At 41.8% G+C, this 21317-nt stretch overlaps 2 protein-coding genes across 2 annotated transcripts in view; both read left to right on the top strand.

Annotated features, from left to right (window-relative positions):
- The window catches only part of LOC134062238 (protein kinase C epsilon type-like), a 25404-nt gene extending 15229 nt beyond the window's left edge, over window positions 1–10175 (top strand). Inside the window, exons 10-15 of the mRNA XM_062518190.1 lie at window positions 525–698; window positions 2569–2723; window positions 2915–3053; window positions 3432–3620; window positions 4112–4258; window positions 7647–10175. Of these exons, the coding sequence (XP_062374174.1) occupies window positions 525–698; window positions 2569–2723; window positions 2915–3053; window positions 3432–3620; window positions 4112–4258; window positions 7647–7793 (951 nt within the window). The 3' untranslated portion in view covers window positions 7794–10175. The remainder of the gene's footprint in view (window positions 1–524; window positions 699–2568; window positions 2724–2914; window positions 3054–3431; window positions 3621–4111; window positions 4259–7646) is intronic.
- Window positions 10176–10611: 436 nt separating this feature from the next.
- LOC134062312 (endothelial PAS domain-containing protein 1-like) lies at window positions 10612–16054 on the top strand. The gene is made up of 9 exons (XM_062518289.1): window positions 10612–10675; window positions 11525–11715; window positions 11867–12012; window positions 12101–12182; window positions 12605–12723; window positions 13520–13713; window positions 13993–14099; window positions 14568–14712; window positions 14850–16054. Exons 1-9 carry the CDS (start codon window positions 10653–10655, stop codon window positions 15076–15078), a joined length of 1236 nt encoding a protein of 411 aa, XP_062374273.1. The 5' UTR covers window positions 10612–10652; the 3' UTR covers window positions 15079–16054.
- The last annotated feature ends 5263 nt before the right edge of the window (window positions 16055–21317 follow it).

The following is a 21317-nucleotide window of genomic DNA, read 5'->3' as shown; positions in this document are numbered from 1 at the left end:
CACTGGTCAAGTGTCCAGCTCCATTCTTGGCGGGCTGTTCGGCGGATGAATGCCAGGCTGATTGTCAGGCTGGCAACTCTGTGCCAACTCATCTTTGGGCCAAGTTTGACATCAGCGTGCCAAAAGGGCCCTTTCTTCTGCTGCCCTTAACTGTGCCCATTCACTGCTGTCCGCTTGGACCACTGAGAGTTACAGCACACCCAGGAATGTTCTGATGTCTCACTCTGTAGTCTTCACAATAGCAAACTCCAGGGGTCCTGCCCATAGTCCCAGGCCTTACTCTACCTGATAGCCCTACTTATATTTTATATGTATGTATTCATTCATACAAAATGTCAGTTATTTTCCAAAGGCCATTGTCTCCTGAGCAGGACCTTACTCAAAGGCATAACGGGGGAAGCCGGGAATTGAACCCTCAACTTTTCAGGCTACCTCATGCTAGCCCAGCTCCTTAGCCACTATGCTACCACCACTACCTTGGCCCATGCTGCCTGTACTCCCTCTCACCTGCGGGCTCTCCCCAGGTGATGCTGGCCGAGCTGAAGGGCACGGACGAGGTGTACGCGGTGAAGGTGCTGAAGAAGGACGTGATCCTGCAGGACGATGACGTGGACTGCACCCTGACGGAGAAGCGCATCTTGGCTCTGGCCAGAAAGCACCCCTACCTGACCCAGCTCTTCTGCTGCTTCCAGACCAAGGTGAGATCAGGAGACCACGATCTGTGATCAACTGTATCAGTTTCAGTTGCAGGAGAATAAATGATTTCCTTTGCGATTATGTTTGAGAAAGAATCCTATATCTGCATGTATGTATTGCAGGGCTGCTCGATTATGACAGCAATATTATCATCACTAATTTTGGTCAATATTGAGATTGAAAAAATGAAGCTGAAAATAAAATCTAGAAATTAGTCACTGGAAGTCAAAATTGAAATTGAAATAGAATTTTGATTTTGATGAATTGCACAGCCCTTAAGTACTACATGTCATATGTGGTCAGTAAATGCCCAGGCTAGGGTATGGAGCTTCATTTTGTGTCCTCATTTGGACAGAAGGGGGTGCAGTAGCTGCACTTGCTCTTCCCATCGAGAAGAAATCACTGTGCAGCGCAACTTGTGTGCTCACAAACAAAACTGAAAGCTTTCTCGTTGACGACCGATGATTCATGTGCACCTAGCAATGTGTGAAATTACAGAAATCGAGGAAAACCAAGGCCTCTGTGTATAGAAGCATTGTCCTTGATGCACAGATAGCGACGGGCGTACGTATGCAATAGCAAGGCGGAGGCTGGTGTAATACGTGGAACATGTAGGGGTTCTGCTCACATAACAGAACAAAGCAAGACAGATTCTTCTTTTCTAACTTATCAGGACTTTCCATTGCATCACTGCCACTGAGCGTGGTCTGTTATGAGGCTGTATCTGTGTGTGGGTGTACAGTGCAGGGGCATGCTTCTGTGCGTATGGTTGCATGCAGGGCTCTCCTTGTAGGGGCCGCACTTCCACCGCTGTTCTGACAATACAAATCATTGTCTGTCCTCTTGGTTCACACTACAGCGTTGCTGACAGTTAAATTGTTGACATCTGAGAGGACGTCTTTCTGACATCTTACATTCATATTGGCCTCCGATTGTTTGTGTCAGCAAATCCATGTGCCACCCACATCAACAGACCAGTGCTCAGCTCTTGGGTCAAAACCACACCCTAGAACATGTGCGCTGGAAAGGGAATTTATTCTCTGTGTCACAATCCCACGCAACCTGACACAAAGCAGTATACTCAGCCGTTACTTGTCATCAGATGGCTCAGTGATATGACTGTTATGACTGATGATTCATTCATTACTGTCACTGTCATTCATTCATTACTGTCCATAAGAAGTATCCCTTAGTGTCCTTAGTTAACTTGTGTACTTGTGATGTGAATCAGGTCAATGAATATTGCACACTGACCTCATCTTTAGATCAGATTCAACTTTATTGACATTGTGCAGAGTACAAGTACAAAGACTGATGCAGTTTGCGTCTAACCAGAGGTGCAAATATAGAAGAATAGACAGGTAAAGACATAGACAGGACAAGACATATAGTAGTACAGTGTAGACAGTAGTATACAGTTGGTTTACAGGATGTGGTTTAGAGTAATATACATCAGATATAAACATGACTGTATGTATTGTGATAGCAGTTACCTTATAAGAACAGAAAATATGGCTGTGTAATATGATTATTAAACATGATTACTCAATGATTTTGGAACTATCATCCATATCCATGGCATGTTTTCAATTTTTAGATTGAATGTTAAATATAATCCAACAGGAAAAAATACATGTAAAAAGATAATGCACATGACAACTCAAGACAAAAGGAGCAATTGTTATGCAACTGAATGTAGCAAAAATAATCACAATATTTCGATTATGCTATTTTCATAATTGTTGGAAGTCATAATCACGATTAATTGATTAATTTGATTAATTACACAGCCCCACGTCTGGGTGGGGAGGGGGGATATCTATAGCTAACATCAAATCCATGCGTTTTTTCTGTGTTTTGTTTTGTCTTCAGGACCGCCTGTTCTTTGTGATGGAGTATGTGAATGGGGGAGACCTCATGTTTCAGATCCAGAGGTCGAGGAAGTTCGATGAGCCGCGCTCACGCTTCTACGCAGCTGAGGTCACTTCTGCACTGATGTTCCTGCATCAGAATGGGGTCATCTACAGGTGATGCTTCTGTCCAGTCAGCACCTATACGCCCCACTCCAAACACACTGACACTGTCACACATCCTTAGAGATCATTGTAATAATATAGACCATGCATATTATTCATTTTTTTACACTTCTTTTCGTTTACTCCACATGACTATCGGCTATGAAATGTTGAAAGGGCTGTTTTTATTTGTCTGTGCTCAGGGACTTAAAGCTGGACAATATTCTGTTGGATGCGGAGGGCCACTGTAAGCTGGCTGACTTTGGCATGTGCAAAGAGGGCATTCTGGATGGAGTCACCACCACCACCTTCTGTGGCACTCCAGACTACATCGCTCCAGAGGTACTTTAGTCTTCTGTGTCCTCTCCAGCTGCTGATAACTCACTGGTTTATAGTGCTGTCAACCACAGTGCTACTCCATTCCATTTGGTTCTTGAGTATGTGATAGAAAGTGACAGACATATGACATTTAGGTTTATTATGTTATTATAGGTACAGTATGAACTCCTCACTCTCTAATTTTCCATTACACACACGTACACACACATATATGCATGCACGCACGCACACACTCTCACGCACACACATGCACACACACATCTTTACATCTATCTTTATTCGTGGGGCGCTCAGATGGCAGTTAGTGTAGAGGTTTGAGATTAGATTAGATTAGATGTATCTGTGGATACTGAACATGAGTGTGGTGTTGTGTCTCTGCAGATCTTGCAGGAGCTGGAGTACGGGCCGTCGGTGGACTGGTGGGCGCTGGGCGTGCTGATGTACGAGATGATGGCGGGGCAGCCTCCGTTCGAGGCCGACAACGAGGACGACCTGTTTGAGTCCATCCTGCACGACGACGTGCTCTACCCCGTCTGGCTCAGCAAAGAAGCGGTCAACATCCTCAAAGCGGTGAGGCCATGTGCAAACCCAGACCCTGTCCACAGTTACTTTCACTTTTGCACTCACACATTCCCAGCAGTGTCCGTTTTTGGCCTCATTTCTTCTTTCCCGCTCTTTTTCCATGTGCTGCAGTAGCCTTTCATGTTCATCTTTATCTGATAACTCATCACCGGTTTCAACCACTTAGTGCACACGTCATTGCCCTCATTGCAACAGTGTTTTCATAGCAGAATTAGCAGATGTTTTTATCACAGCTACTAAGTTTGTTGCACTTGCTCTCGTTGTGGTTTGTGGGTGAGTGTGCCTCTGTGCCTCTGCATTTGAGCCCGCTTCTCTCTTTCTCTTTCTGTGTGTGTGTGTGTGTGTGTGTGTGTGTGTTCATGTGTGTGTGTGCATGTGTGTGTGCATACACAAACCCGAACTAGATCTGGATAAATGTGGAATTAGATGTGTGGCCAGGTGGTTGAGATCTCTTTTCCTGTCTGCTTCTCGTGGCACAGTTCATGACCAAGAACCCCAGCAAGCGGCTGGGCTGCGTGGTGTCCCAGGGCCTGGAGGAGGCCATCAAAGGCCACCCCTTCTTCAGGGACATCGACTGGGTCCTGCTGGAGCAGAGGCGCGTCAGGCCCCCTTTCAAGCCCCGCATCGTAAGCAAACACAAATACTTTCATCTCTGCCACTGTGCATGACACACACACACACACACACACACACACAAATATACACACACACACACACACACACACACACACTTTGCATCCCAATTCAAAACATATACTACGCAGCTCTTACTCTTAATGCGTAGAGTGTTTCCACTGTCCACAAAGGACACACACACATATATCACATATGCTGAATGGAACATACACATAATAGTGCAGCAGACATATGATGTCTTGTCTCTTTATGTTTCATATCTCTTGTGTCCCTGTGGTTTAGAGCGTCTCAGCCCACTTCTGCTTTCCCAGAGTGAACTGAATATGTGTGTGGTGAGGTGTATCTTTGACAGCCAGTTAGTGCGACAGACGCTGAGATACAGCGATAAAGGCTGAGACAGAAAGGTCATGTAGAGGGCGATATCATGTTATTGTACCTTGTGCCCTTCTGCCCTTGTTGTAACCCTCTGCCTGACTTCCAAATGACACCGCATTGGTTTCCCTTAGCTACCACACGGTGTGCCTGTGTGGGTGGTGGTGTGCAACAGATAGTTTTAGAAGCTTTTGGTTTCATTGTGTTAGATATTCTACTGCAGTTTTTTTTTAATTTTAGATTAAGAGTAATTTACAGTGCCTATAGAAAGTCATCATACCCTTTTGAAATAGTTACTTTTTTTGTCTTACAGCCTGAAATCAAAACCCATTTTTAAAAAGTCTTTTTCCAGTTTTATTCACAAATGTAGCTGTACAACATCAAAATAATGGGAAAAAAAGTCAACAGTTCTGAAAATTAATCTAAAAACTAGAATAACAGGGTTGGAAAAGTCATCATACCCCTGACTTAATACTTTGTAGACAAAAAAGTAACTATTTCAAAAGGGTATGATGACTTTCTATAGGCACTGTATCTGTTCCTTCTTTTGTGGTATAGCCCTCACGCTCCTCTGAAAATATAAGTACCAAGAACGGGAGACCACTCATTTAAAAATCTTAAAAATTGTGTTCCCCTGAATCCCCTGTATTTACAACTGATTTCAGCAATGACACCCCCATACCAAAACCAACCGAACAAATCAAGGTCTTATCTACTTAATCTACAGTATGTATAAACATGTTATCCATAATGTTCAGTCAAGTAAATCAGTAACAAACATTATTTCAAAGTTTATTTCTTAATGATATTTTAAAAGTAAGGTTGCTTAATATGATAATAAATACTGTACAACATCAACATCCATACCTTCATAACATACAGTAACTGACAAGGTAGACAACATAACAAACAACCTCAATGTAAACACAAGGGAGAGCACAAGAAAATGAAAATGAAAGGAAACTGAGGCCATTACAGTAAAGGTGTGCATTACGCATGCATGTATACTGCAACCGGAAAGTTTTCAGACCCTTTCAAGTTTTCTACATTTCGTTATATTTCAGACTCATCTTAAAATGGATTAATTTTTTCCCCCTCATCAATCTATACACAATATTCCAATATAATAGCAAGTGTTGCATGTTTTGTCAATGTGAGACAGGGTTGTGTGAAGACAGGAAGGATACAAGAAACCCAAGAGCACAGTAGCCTCCAATGTTCCAATGAAAAATTTGGAACAACCAAGTTCTTCCTGGCTGCTCAGCCAAACTCAGTAATCTGAGACGAAGGGCCTTGGTTAGACAGGTATCCAAGGACCCAATGATCACTATGAATGAGATCCAGAGTTTGTGTGAGGACATCTGTAAGAGAACCCAGAATGACAACCATCAGAACACTCAGTACCTACCAGGGCCCGTATTCACAAAGATTTTTATCTTAGCACTAAGAGTAGGCCTACTCCTAAATCGCATTAAAATATATTAGCTAGGAGTTTTTTCTTAAAAGTTAAAAGTAGTTATTATACTTTTATTCTTAAGTTATTCACAAAGCCTTTCAGACCTAGTAAGGAGAAACGACAACTCCTAAACTAATAGTGAGTCTTCGTTGCTATGGTTGACGTCATTACTCATGCACAAGCTTGATTAAAGTGACCACCTTGATTGGCTGATGATATAACGCGGGAATGATGGCAAAAACCTCCCCTACGATGACGAGTTGAGTGACAGGTGTTAGGTCTTAGCTGGTAAAAATGCGTGCGCTATGTCGGGCTGTGAAGGATGGAAGATGATGAATAAATAGGCATAGCCTAAATGAATAAAGAAAGAGTAAAGCAAAAAGCCTAGGCATAATGAAACACTACAGACTGGAGCAGTATCTTTGCAACATGTTTTAAATGAATCTGTATGAAAACACGTAGCCTACATTTGCAAAGAGGAGAAATGATTTAATTTAATTAGGCACAATGAGACGTTACATTTAGTTTACATGCAATGGTGGTTTTGGTTTTTTGCATCCTTAGTTGCAATGCACAATTATTCCCTTGCATGACAGCTCCTGTAACCGCACGTTCATTTAAAAACATTTCGATGTGAAATGCCACTAAAAGCGGGTTGTGAATAGGTCTTAGTGAGTTAGAAGTCCTCTCGAGTTCTTTTTAGCTGTCCTAGACTTAGGAGCTCTTTTTAGGCTTAAAATGCTGTGTGAATAACTTTTAGGGAAAACAATTAGGAGTTCTAAAGTTAGGAGTGGCACGCCCATTATTTTTAGGAGTTTCTCCTAAATTCGCCAGTTAGGAGCTACTTTTAGCCTTAGAATTCTTTGTGAATACGGGCCCTGGTTTCTTCCACACACACTATTGAAATCAGTCTTTGTTTCCTCAGGCCCAAGGATTTTACTTCTCATAGTCTGACAGTCGTTGAGGTGCTTTTGGTCAGCAAAAAATGACTTCTGTCTGGCCGCTCTTCAGTAAAGGCCTGATTGGTGGAGTACTGCACTGATGGTTGTCCTTCTTTCACTCCTCTCTCACTTCTCTCATCTTCACAAAAGAACTCTGGATCTCATAGTGACCATTGGGTCCTTGGTTACCTGTCTGACCAAGGCCCTTTGCTCCAATACTCCATAAAAGACGGGGACATTGTGTGTAGATTGATGAGGAAAAAAATGAATTGCATCCAGATTAAGATGAGTCTGAAACAACAACATTTAGAAAGATCTGAAAGGGTCTGAAAACATCCCAGTTGCACTGTATGAGTTATGTAAGGGGGAAAGATACTGTATGTTTTCAGTTATGTTTTGAATGAGGTGGTCTTGGTGCAATCATAGAGATGTTGTAGTAGGGGTTTCCTAAGTCTGGTTGCCATGACAATAATGAATGACCTGCCCCCAGTGATGTGATGACTAGGTTGGTGGGGGAAACCACCTGGGGTTCAGTGTGATGAAGACACATCACAGATTAAATGACCGCTTTCACATTCAATTGATTCATTCAATATTTATCTTGCGCAGAAAACCAAACGAGATGTAAATAACTTCGATCAAGACTTCACCCGAGAAGATCCTGTCTTGACGCCTGTGGAGGAGGACATCATCAAACAGATTAACCAGGACGAGTTTAAAGGTTTCTCCTACTTTGGAGAGGAGGCTCTATCCTAAACTTAACTCCTATTGCACCCCCTGCACAACACAGATACAGACACAAAGATAATACTTTCATACAGATAACAGATATAGAACCAACAAACACACACGCACGCACGCACGCACGCACGCACGCACGCACGCACACACACACACAAACACACACACACACACACACACACACACACACACACACACACACACACACACTCTCTCACACACACACACACACACACACACACACACACACACACACACACACACACACACACACACACACACACACACACACACCTATCTTTATTCGTGGGGCGCTCAGATGGCAGTAGTGTAAAGGTTTGAGATTAGGCTAATGTAATCTCTGGATATTGAACATGAACTTGGTGTTATTTCTCTGGCTTTATTTCTGTTCAATACCCAAAGAAGCACTTATGTTACTTAAATGACTTGGACTATTGTTACTGAAGTTATTGAAGTTGGATGCCTAAGATGATGGGTCTGTTTTTTTTTTTTACATTCTACTTTTTTGTTGAGTGATTTTGAAAATGCACTACCTGTTACCAAAACAGAGATACCAATGATTGTATTAAGAGTCCAGCTCCCATTCCCTACTTTACTGGTTACACATTGCAATCTGCTCTTTGGACAACTTGGAGCCAAAAAAAATGTAATAAATGTATATTATTTTTCATTTTAAATCAATGTTAAAAGGTTCAAACTTTGTCTGCACGGGTGACAGTAACATTTTGCAGTACAAATGCCTTTTTTAAGAATCAATTCAGGTAACTTATGGGAACAGTTTTATAACTTTGAAAAAAATGTGGTTTGCTACAGCTATAGTGTGAGGCTGTGTACGTGTGTGTGTAGTGGGGGCATGTATGACGGGGGAGGGAGCAGTTATGGGGCCCACTTGGGGCACAGTGCATGAAGGTGCATGCAGTGTCTCTTTGAGTTGCTATTTCTGTACATTGGGGTGCATCTGTTTCAGAGGGCTGTGCCTGTATGGCCTGGCTTCTGCAGTCTTCTCCTCGTGGTTTTGTGTGGTTGTGGATCGGCCAAACACTGATAGGACTCATATAGTTTCAAAAAGCCCATGGAGGCTTGAAAGACAAGCTGTTTGTGAGTAGCCTACTGCATGGTCAAGAATACTCCAGTGGTGCAAGTTGGTGGAAAATGATCCGAACTTACGAGACTCTGAAGAGTCATGCAAAACCTTCACTGGTCTATTGGTACAGTATCTTTAAGATTTAGACTGGGTCCTTCTGTGCTCTCTATGTGGGTAGTCACTCCCTCTCTTGCCCAGGAGCCTGTACAGGGCCCTGGTGCATTGCTGTCTGTAAGCAGAAGCACACAGAATGTTTATTTCTCACTGTTGCATGCATCTCTCTGCATCTTTGCTCTGACATGGCTGGCACCTGTCGATGGGATGTTTTCTGTGTAACAATCATGTCCGGGGCTTTTTTGCTGTGGAATGGCGTGTATGGACGTTTGATCCCCGCAAATGAAGAAAATAATCTTTTTTTAACCCCCTCTCTCATGTTGCTCGGTGTTGTGTTTGTTTACATTATGTTTGCTTTTGTTCATTTGTTTCATTTTGCGATTATGGTATCCAAAGCTACGGCAAGTGGTTATATGTTGTCTTTCGTTTCACCTCTTGTGCTCCGTAATCATTGCAAACTCTAAGGAAGCAAAGGAGACCTCTCAGGCTCACTAATTAAATGGAGCACAAGGAAGAATGCCTCTTCGTGTACATGTTCTTTTTTCATCTCATGTTCTCTTTTTATTATTATTATTATTATTGTTGCACATTCTCCTTGGAAACAGCGTATACTACACACAGTCATTCCATATGTCCGACATGCTTACATAGTTGTTTCCCCTCTGAATTGCAATAGCACCAAACATAGGGCACCTAGCCCCTCAGAAATCACCATCAAGTACCCAGCACCATAAGCATTCACCCCAAACTGTGCTGGTGAGGAGCTGTGTGATGCCAAACGCTGTTCTCTCTATCCTTTTGCGTTTATCTCTTAACTTTCATTTGCTTCTTTTTTTATTGTAAATGAAGTTAAACACTTTTGAGTATAGAATATTACCATGTTGTCTGTCTTAACGTTAAAGAAATGCATAAATAATTACCTCTTAAATTAAGTGCAAAATGTTTTTTTGGCTGAATATTAAATATTTTGTGACTACAGTATTATAACACACTTGTTTTGATATGTATGATAGTGTGGTATGTATGATATATGCCAGTGTTAGATTTTCTGTCAGGTGAAGTTTTTTGTGTGCAGAGGTAGCATTATTTTAGCAGTATCTTGTGTGAAAGTTTTATGTGCCAAAAATACTGTAAGCTTAAAAGATGTGAATGTGCTCGATTTATTATGACTCCTATTAAATAAGTTAAAACGAACAAAGTCTTGAGTCCTTCAATTCCATACACTCACGCGTCATATGTCGCATATTAGAGAGAGGAAAATACTTTAAAAAGAAAGCGAAAGGTAAAGGGAAAAGGGTGACTATTCGTCAGCGCAGCAGCGCGGCACTAGAAGTTGGGTTGACTTTAAAAACGATGGAGCACTGATTTGGACAGTTTGTCACAGTGGCAGAGAGAGAAAGAGTGTGTAGACTACGGTAGGCTTCAGTTGGCATCTAGTGCAATCCACCTGAACTTGGATCCATTTTCCCTTTTCTTGGATCCGCATCATCTTCCCGTGCGTTTGTGCAGTAAAGATTAACCTCACCAGTAGTCAAGTGATGGATGTTGATGAGAGTAATCGTTACTCTCCATTAAACTAATTTGAGTGATATCTTACGCTCAGCTGGGCTGCAAGTTCAACACTCATCAAAACAGGCGGACTCCAGCACTAGAGAATGACAGCTGTGGAGTCTAAGAGGTAAGTGGAGTTGTGACATACCTCAATAATTTTCCATTCAACCAACATCGTCGCCATTTCTTCGAAATGCATGGTGGATAGCTTTGGGCACCTGGCTGTAATAAGGCACAATTTCCATGGTAGTTTGTATTGCCTTAATATTTACATAATTGCTACAATTGTGGGTTTAAAAAAAAAAAAAAACGTATCGTTTACTAGCGTATCTGTAAAAAGTACACTTGAGTGACAATACCACATGAGTAGACAATTAATATGTATTCTAATACTACTCTATGTGTTGTGTACTGAACGCTGAACGGAAAATATCCTCACACGACGGGGCCTTGTTGGCTGCTCCTCACGGGAAATGTCCCCCTTCAAATGCGATCTGTAGGCCATAATTGGCCTTCTCCTAAATGAAGTCAATGTACAATATAGGTAGATAAGAGAGAGTATCTAGCTCTCCTAGAAGCAGTGCTATTAGCCAAATAATTGTCGATCCTAGACCTCAAACAGAGGAGATGTGGCGTCTTCGATACACGCCTACAGGTCCACATAGCTAATTTGGCTTTATTTTGTACATTTTTTACGAAACGTTCCTTATTTTATGTATCTCTTATTCAATACCCTTATATTTTATTAGACCTATATTCAGATATCAATTATTTGGTTTATAGATGAAGGTGCTGAGAAATGCTTAGTAGCTTCCCATTTTGACCTGCTCATAACAATTCTTGGAGTAGCCTACTTGGCACTGTTCTTCAGAAGGTAAACACTAAAATGCTGCATATGTTGAAGATTAGACGTTAGTAACTTCATGGGTTGAGGAGAGAAAACCCTTTGGTCAAACTGTCCTTGTCCCTTCGCCAGGCCTCTGTCAGACCGTCGCAAGGAGAGGTCTCGTGAGGCAGCACGCTTTCGCCGCAGTAAGGAGACAGAGCTCTTCACTCAGCTGGCCGATCAGTTGCCCCTACCGGAGAGTGTCAGAGGACACCTGGACAAAGCCTCCATCATGAGACTGGCCCTCAGCTACCTGCGTACTCGTAGACTCCTCAGTACAGGTGTGTGTGTGGAGAGACATATTTTTCTCAAGTGTGTGTTTGTGCTCTAATAATAATCCTAGTTTTGGCTTTATTTTATTGGTGTGGCCGCAAGGAATTATGTCCAGTCACCGACTATGTTTTCATTTTCACCCTCTTATTTGACAACCAGGGTACCCTAACAAACCAATAGGAGATGGCAGACAGGAGAATCAGCTCTCCCTGCAGTCCCTGGAGGCATTTCTTCTGGTGATAACGTCAGCTGGTGACATGGTCTATGTCACAGACAACATCAGCAAGTTCATGGGCTTGTCTCAGGTGACCATTGACTTTCAAGTTATATTAATCAGACTTTTTGTGTTGTAAAGCCATTTTTAAATAGGATTGTGTTCTCTTTGTCCTTCAGGTGGATCTAATAGGACATAGTATCTATGATTTTACACACCCCTGTGACCATGGTGAAATTCATGAAAACCTCAGTATGAGAGGTATGTGTTTGAGCCGGGTTCATGCCGGTCTTATTTGAACGTTTACCGATACCACACCATTTCAATGTGAATTCTGACTCCCTGTCAGTTACATTGGGCACACGATTAACTAAATAGCCTGTGAAGAAAACAGGGGAGTAGAAGCAGTGAGATAACATTGGCTAATTCGCTCTACGTAATAGGATCATCTAGTTTACAGTATGGCTCTCTGGGATGTACCTATGAATGAAGCCACCCTAATTGAAGATAGGTAACAAGATGCTGAACACCATCAGCTTGTTGAGAACAGACAGAACCATCTCAATGTTTAGACACAGTGTATTTTTACGAGTCAAGAGTTGTGACCACAGGGACTAACAGAAACTGAAACAGGAAAGTTCAGTATGAAATGTGATGACGCTGAGGTGTGATGTGAACTGCAGGGTCTTCTTTTGGCCTGAAGCGTGGGGGAAGTCTGACAGAGAGAGATTTCTTCCTAAGGATGAAGTGTACTGTGACAAACAGAGGACGCACTGTCAATTTGAAATCGGCCAACTGGAAGGTGAGGGAGGGCACACAACATAAGCATGCATGCTTTTATTTGTACTACACAACCCTCCATGTGTTATTTTGTAATTTGGGGTTTTTAGTGTTGTTGTACAATGTAGCAGTAGTTATAAAAGAAGGAATGATAAAAGAGTGGGTGTTTCAAAAGTTTTGACTAGTACCCTTGATTCTACATTTACCATTTATGACACACCACAACCGCTGGGTGTCAACTGTTCTTCACACCACTGCTCTTATCAACTGCAGCTCTTCACACCACTGTTCTGTCCTCTTCTGAGCTGACCTCTCCTGGGAATTTACACCGCAGTTCAGTTCAGTCAGTTAACACTGCCTCGGTCTCTGCCAACGAGTGGTTTTCCATGTGTTTTTCTAACGCTATGGACGCTACACATGCACTCTAACAAAGACGTGAAGTGTAAAAAAGTGTTGCTGTCCTGTACTTTTAAAGGCTGTAATACGTGTGTAAAGCACTGCCGGCGTAAATTGATACACCGAATCACTAACAATAGACGGACATCAGACGGGTGACCTCTGGTGTAAATTTCCAGTTAGCTGTTGGCATCTGATCTCTCTTATCCTGCCATCACCGCTTTTCCTTTATGTTCTGCTGTTCCTCCTTTTCTCCTTTTCCCTTACAGCTTACATGGCGTTTTTACAGGTCAGCATCCTCTACAACACTTAGAAGTGCAAATAGCCGTCATTCACCAGATGTTTTACACATAGGCTAAATGTTACACTGGAAACAATGGGAATCATTTCTAATGCATGCAAGTCATGAATGCATTTGGCAGGTATTACACTGCACAGGGCACCTGAAGATGTCCAGCTACAGCCCCACCTTCTCTGCGGAGTGTCCAGCGCTGGTGTGTGCGATGCTCCTGTGTGAGCCCATCCCTCTGCCACCCAGCCCAGACACGCCCGTCAGCAGCCACATGTTCATCAGCCAGCACAGCTTGGACATGAGGTTCATCACCTGCGACAACAGGTAGCAACAGGAACTTGTGTATATTACTATACTATACTATGCTATACTGTACTGTACTGTACTGTACTATACTATACTATACTATACTATACTACTGTATGCAATTCTAAGTTACAGTGTTTCTCTCATGGTGTGTGTGTGTGTGTGTGTGTGTGTGTGTGTGTGTGTGTGTGTGTGTGTGTGTGTGTGTGTGTGTGTGTGTGTGTGTGTCTGTGTGTGTGTGTGCGTGTGTGCGTGTGTGTGTGTGTGTGCCTGTGTGTGTGTGTGTGTGTATCACAGAGTAATCGGTTTGCTGGGGTACCAGCCAGAGGAACTTTCTAAGTGCTCAGTGTATGATCTCTACCATCCCCTGGATGCTACAAATATGGCCAGAAGCCATCGGATCTGTGAGTCTCTTATTTCATGGCTTTTCCTACTGTCACAGAGGTGTAAAAGTACGTCTTTATAAAGTAAAAGTCCTGCCACATTTTAGTTCCAACCATTCACTTAATCAATTGATTCTAACACAACTCCTAAGCCAGGTAGATCAGGTACTGTAAGTGGCAGGACTTTCACTTTCTGACACCAGATGTTTTTATCTCTGCTCTGTCTGATATTGGAAGTGAAAGTAACACTTTCTAGTCTGAGATATGAGCACAGGTAGACAGGTGCTGTGTTATTTCGGATGGCGGTGTCTTCTGCATGCTAAATTTGAACATTAAATATGAATTCGTTTTTCAGTGCATTATGTATTACTGTGACTCCATATAGTTTTTTTGTTTGTTTTTGAATTCATCCATCCCATTTATAAATCAGTACATCAGTATTGTGCAGATGGCTATGAGACTGAGGCGTGCGGGGGGCTTTTGTGCCAGTGTGTATCATGGGGCAGGTGGTGAGTGGGCCCTACCGGCTGCTGGCCAAGCAGGGAGGCTACGTGTGGGTGGAGACCCAGGCCACAGTGCGCCCCCTCAGCCCCAACAACCAGTCACACATCGTATGCCTCAACACTGTCCTGAGGTAACGCACACGTCATGCTACTGTGCCATTTCTCCTTTCAGCTGGATAAGAATATATAAGTCTAGAAACATTGAAATGAGTACTGGCACATCATGTGTGACATGTTGTTCTTTTTCTGCTTGTCCTTTTCACTACAGCAACATAGAGGAGCGTTGGGTCGCTTTTTCTTTCGAGCAGACGAAGGCCGCTCAGAAAGAGGGGTGTCGGACAGACAGCCCTGTGTCCAGCAGGCTGAAGCAGGAGTCAGCGGCACTGCCCCGAACAACAGAGGCGAGCCTGGGCTACTTCCAGTGTGAATCCCTGCAGTTCACCCCTCTGCGGTCGGTGTGCCCTCCCACTCTTATCTCACCATACATGCGCACATGAGCTCTTGCCAGGCACATGGCATGCCTGCCTACAACCACCTCTACCTCAATAGTTACAATAGTTACAACAGTTACTTTCATATGCACAGAGTGCAGCCCAAAACGCTCATGCATAAGACAATGACACACAAGACAAAAGATGACGGACAGAATACAGGCGTAGTTGCAAGCATGTGCGTGACACCAAGACAAACAATTTCACAAAAAAATAAAATGAACAACCCCCCCCCCAAATAAACAAACAAACAAAAAAAAAACATTGCCATTGCTCTCTTGGTATTTAGCATCTTGAGCAGCATTGTGGTCCTGAACAGTCCATACCAAGTCAGGTGCTCTTGAGCATTTTTCAGGCAGGCTCTTCAAAAGTGACAGATCCTCCATCATGAGCGTAGAAACATTCACACCTCCATCCACACCAGTCAGACGCTTGTTAATGCAGTTAGGTAGAATGACCAGTATCAATCACGTCAGTATTAGATCCCAGCAGAGGCCACCAGTGTAACTAATAGTTAGTGTAGACCTCGCCTACACAAGAGAACCAAATCTGCCATCTTTGCCCATATAAGGAGATCCGGGTGTTAATTGAAGCTAACTACCTATGAAGCTAACTACCTAACTACTTCTTTGTCCCTGCGAGAGTTTAACAGGTTTGAAAATTAAAAATACCTGTGTTATTTTCCCATAGGAAAAATCGCAAGATACCAGATCTTAAAGATGGCAGCTTTTTTATAGGCCTATTGGGGGTCTATGGCCACGTTTTAAAATAATAATAACTCATTAAAATGAGCTATTTTTCACAGACAGCTGATGGTCAGACACCTTTTAAGCATGATATATTACATGCATACCTAAAGATGTTAGTTATCAAGTGGTATCTTAGAGATTTCCTGCCACTCATTGTAAGCACAACGTGTGCCACATCAGGAAGTCACACCTACTGCAGAATGTTGGGTACTTTCTGTCCATGTCCAATTACCATTGCAATACACAGAGTGTTATACCACACGTTTGTACACTGCTTTCACATTGTATACAAGTTTACACAGACTGAACATCTCAGGATGAACTGTAATATGCAAGTGTTTGTTTGATTAAAATGATTGTGAATATGTAAATATCGCCTCCTACTGTGATGTATCCAAGGAAACAGTAAATGCTGTTATCACGTGAATTATCTTTCGATTGGCAGACTTGTATATGGTTTAGCTGCTCTAAGCATAAATTAGAAACAATTTCCCATTTTTAAAGTTTGTACTGGCATCTAGTACTGGTATCATCTTAAAATGATTTTTTGATTATATGAAGGCCCATGGCTAAAGATCTCTTGTTCCAGATTAATTCTGAAAGATTAATTGATTTTTAATTGAGATTGCTATTTGACCTAATGCATTTATCAAATTGCGAAAGTCATGCCGCAACATGCAGCTCACGACTGATTACTTGTGAATATTCGGTTACTTCTTGAGGCAACATGATGAACATGTACCAATATTTTTAAACGCACCATAGAGTGCAATATATGATGGATGTACAGCGAAAAAGACCAACAGAAGTAGTGCTGGTCTTGCCCAGTAAGTATTATTGATCATAAATCATATTCAAATACAATCTAATGTGAATGTTGAACTGAACTTGAACTGAACTGAAATTAGATATTTTCCCCAAATCGCTCAGCCCTATTCAGTAGTCCTCCAGGCGATACACTATCCATTTTTGTGACCACCCCATTAAAATATAAAAACATGTTTCATCACAGTATTATCAACAATCTGACCACCAAAAGATTCTAATTAGCATGTCCAGCAAGTCTTTCACTATAGCCAGTTGTGTTTGTAAGATTTGTGTATATGTATAGGCTAATTATAGATTGCTGGTTTTGCTCTATTCCGAACAAAACGTCTCACTACTTGAAGACCTGATGGTTACTGGTGTTACTGACCTATAAAGGGCTTATGTAAATGTGTGTGCCCGATAAAGACATTTCAGTGTTTATAAACACAGCTTCCCCACTAGCAAAACCACACAGCTAAGTGTTGAAGTGAAGAGATGTTTATATGTAGATCATGTCAGCGTCATGAATGCTGATTCTCTCTCAATCTTTATTCATCCCACTTGGCCTGTCCACTGACTATTTGGACATCTAAGGTCTCTATGTGTTCTCATCATGGGCAAAGCCAGCCTAGCCAGGCCAGAGCAAAACATGGATGGTACTCTGAATGTCAGACAGCATTTGAGGACCCATGTCTTATTGATTCTGATTTTGCTGTAGTAGTTCTGTCATGGGTTTCCACTACAGACTATAATCCATTTAGTCTCAGTGGCATGTTGTGTACCCCACATGCGGAAGTACATTACATAACTCTGTAACTAAACTGTATCAGCAGAAGTAAGCCAATGAACAAAGAGAAGGTGACAATTACATAATAAATGCACCCATCCTGTTAAGTTTGGAGAATCCCAGCCTGGACATTGCATGTTTTGACTGTTGCAATAATCACGACTATGTTTTTGTTTTCCAACTGAGCCCATGGTCCCAGAGCTGTTTAAGGCGTGAATAGTTAGTTGCTGGGTGGAGCACAGTGTGACAGTTGAGAAGCAGTTCCTGTCATGGATGGTGCAGCCACATACGCAAATGTGTTGCACTTTTCAACCACTTGCATCTGCATGACCGCCCGGTGCCCTTTCAGCACCCTGCCAAGGTCACATGAGCAGTGGCGTGATGTCGGCTCACTGTTGCATAGCAGTGGAGGGAAATGATGCCCTAAAAATATATTCTGTTCCCAGGCCAGCTAAAGGAGACACAGTCGTGCATCACAAACTGCAACCTGGCTGTTCTCAGGTCAGTCTGCCAGGAGTATGTCTTACACCAGCAGTCAGAGACAAAGAGCTTGAGAGAAACCGAAACCACATGGACCACAGCTTCCGGTAGCAAGGCACACGACAGCCACTTTCTCGTGGGAACTTTGTCAACTCTTTACCTCTCAGCTCTTCTGTATTGCACACTTCTCTCTCTATCTTAGCAGGTCTGCTTGTGTGTGTGTGTGTGTCTGTGTGTGTCTGTGTCTGGCTTGGTGGGTGGTTGACCACCCCCTTTCTAATATTACATTAGTCAGATGATTTAAGACAGCATTTCCTCTTTCACTAGAAGTCTAAGTTGAATTGTGTATGTGATCTATATGATCAAAATAGCAATATGTTACCTGCTATTTGAGTCATTCCCAGATGTTGTCTGAACCTGGTGTTCGTTTATCATGGTGATTTCACTTTGTTTGAAATGCCACCAACATTTGTGTTTCTTCAGAAGCAAGATAAGTTAATAATCAGCGTAGAAGAGGGATTGTCAAAAGCGGACAAGAATGTTTCTATCTAAGTGGAGATGCATGGGGGAAATAGGTGGGTGTATGTGAAACTCCTGTCCTTTCTTGCATACAAGAGCTATGTCGCCATCTAGTGTCTGGACTTTGACAAATGATTTCCCCCTTCATCACCATTGACATGCCGAGGTTTATACATTGATTTCGCAAACTTTCTTCAGCTATGAGGTTGATACACAATGGCAGTTAAAATGGAATTGATTTGGTTTTATTATTTTTTTTACTTTTATAAAACTGTCCTGCGATTTATACACAATGCAGCTTACAGCAGAAAATGACTGTAAATTCATAAATTCACAAATAAATTCACATAATTTGTACTACTCATTTATCATTATAAGAGTTTTATTTGTTGATTTCATAAATATTTACTGTTAAAAAACAAACAATAAGAATACAGTTGAATAATAAACAATTGCTAAAATAACAATATGTTGTACAGAACAAAACATTTTGACTCAATGAATGAAAGGCCAAAATATTGACTGGTAGTGCTATTACAGTGCCCTCCAAAAGTATTAGAGCGCATGCTTAAAGTTAAATATAAAATCATCTTTTGGAAATTTATCTTAATGCCTTAAATGAAACAATGAGTAACTATTCAACCTTTAAGGACATTCATTTTCTTTGTGAATTAATAATGTATTGTAAATAAATGAATGTTTTCCTTAAAATACAGGGGGTCATAAGTATTGGAACGCCCATGTAAAATTCCCATAGGGGATTTTTATTTCTATTTTTAGTGCTATTTATATTGAATAGTAGTGCTATTTATATTGAAAATCCTTAATCGCCTATATCTGCTAGGCACTTCCTGGAAGGCAGCCAGCTCATACTTATCCAATGGACCATCACCTGTCTTGTAGCTATAGACCTCTGAAGTTCGCCTACAAAAAGGATCCAAAGCTGCCATCTTTGCCCATATAAGGAGATCCGGGAGTTAATTGAAGCTACATGCCTATGGCAAGTTGCATTGTAAGTTAGCTCTGGGGTAGCAAAGATCAAAGTGTGCCGTCTTCACCTACCGAAGATCACAGCATCCACTAGATGGCAGTGGACAAAACTGTGTAGTCTGCATTTCCAATGTCATCATCCCCAGGAGTTTGAAAGGTGCGATAATTGAAAATCCCCATATTATTTTCCCATAGAAAAAATCTCAAGATACCAGATCTCCTTATCTGGGCAAAGATGGTGGATTTTTTGTAGGCGAACTTCAGAGGTCTATTGTTTTAGTGTATCTGTTTATACGGACCAAGTTGGGTGTAGCGCCTAGAGAATGAGCATGTTAAGATGATGGGGGATTTATGCACGTGTCCAATTTGAGTAAAGATATTCAGTGTCCAAGTGAACATGAAAGAAAACTAAATATAACAGAAAATGCTGTTACAATGACTTTCCACCAGAGATATACAGTGGGTATAGTAAGTATTCACACCCATGCTAAAGTTGACTAAAAAGAGGAATATAAAATCATCTTTTGAGAATTGATTGTAATGCCTTAATTCAAAACATGAGTAAAAATCAAACCGCTAAGGACACCAATTTTCTTTGTGATTGAAGAATGTATCGTAAATAGATAAATGTTCTTCCTTAAATACAGGTTGCATAAGTAATTGACCCCTATGTTAAATTCCCATAGGAGCAGGAGGATTTTTTATATGTTTTTATTTTTAAAGGCCAGCTATTTCATGGATCCAGCATATTATGCATCCTGATAAAGTTCCCTTGGCCTTTGAAATTAAAATAGCCCCACATCATCACATACCCTTCACCATAGCTAGAGATTGGCATGGTGCTTTTTCCAGTTAGCCTATTAGCCTGTTTGATGCTCATTGAGCTCAATGCAAATCAAACAGGCTAATAGGCTAACTGGAAAAAAGCACCATGCCCATCTCTAGCTATGGTGAAGGATATGTGATGATGTGGGGCTATTTTAATTTCAAAGGCCAAGGGAACTTTATCAGGATGCATAATATCCTGGATCCATGAAATAGCTGGCCTTTAAAAATAAAAACATATAAAAAATCCTCCTGCTCCTATGGAAATTTAACATAGGGGTCAATTACTTATGCAACCTGTATTTAAGGAAGAACATTTATCTATTTACGATACATTCTTCAATCACAAAGAAAATTAGTGTCCTTAGCGGTTTGATTTTTACTCATTTTTTGAATTAAGGCATTACAATCAATTCTCAAAAGATGATTTTATATTCCTCTTTTTAGTCAACTTTAGCATGGGTGTGAATACTTACTATACCCACTGTAGGTGCTGGCTGAAGAGCCTTCCGTGGCATTTACAGTAGTCCAGCTGCTTTGGTCAAAAAAATGCCAGTGCTCAAGATGTCATGAGCATATTTGTCCAGAGGGTGTCCCTGTTGTACGCTGTTGCGACTCCTCACTCCAGTCCTCCTCCAAAGAGGCCCCGTGTATACACGCATACCCTACCATAAAACACTAGATCACTCACCCTGTCAGCTCTATACGGCATAGTCCCATCCCCCCAAAGCCAGCCCTGCAGCCTCCCATGTGCACAGAGCTACTAACATGATCATGGGACACCCCCTCCTGTACCTCTGCTTCACCAGCGTGTGTGACCGCCCCATCCCCCAGCACAGACCCTCCCCCACATCACAGCCCTGCTGGTTTGGCAGGAACACAGGCACACTCTGACATACTCACGCTTTCTCTTGCTGTCGTTCACCTTAAGGAAATACATGCGCCAGGACTCAAATGTTTACAATGAATGAATAGCTGATTTGCTTTCATTTGATATGTGAAGAAAACCGAATCCAATTAAATATCCAATTAACACCAGCATCTGAACTGCTTAATATCACACCTCAAGGTCACATTATAGAAAAAGT

The sequence above is a fragment of the Sardina pilchardus genome, chromosome 17 (genome assembly GCF_963854185.1).
Source record: "Sardina pilchardus chromosome 17, fSarPil1.1, whole genome shotgun sequence".
Classification (NCBI taxonomy): Eukaryota; Metazoa; Chordata; class Actinopteri; order Clupeiformes; family Clupeidae; genus Sardina; species Sardina pilchardus.
This window is presented reverse-complemented; position numbering and strand designations above follow the sequence as displayed.

Bases quoted from the DNA above. Each gene is read 5' to 3' on its own strand.
- LOC134062312 (XM_062518289.1), top strand. From the start codon at position 10,653: ATGACAGCTGTGGAGTCTAAGAG. The intron at 10,676-11,524 runs GTAAGTGGAGTT...TCCCTTCGCCAG, and splicing joins ACAGCTGTGGAGTCTAAGAG to GCCTCTGTCAGACCGTCGCA. The intron at 12,013-12,100 runs GTGACCATTGAC...TTTGTCCTTCAG, and splicing joins AGTTCATGGGCTTGTCTCAG to GTGGATCTAATAGGACATAG.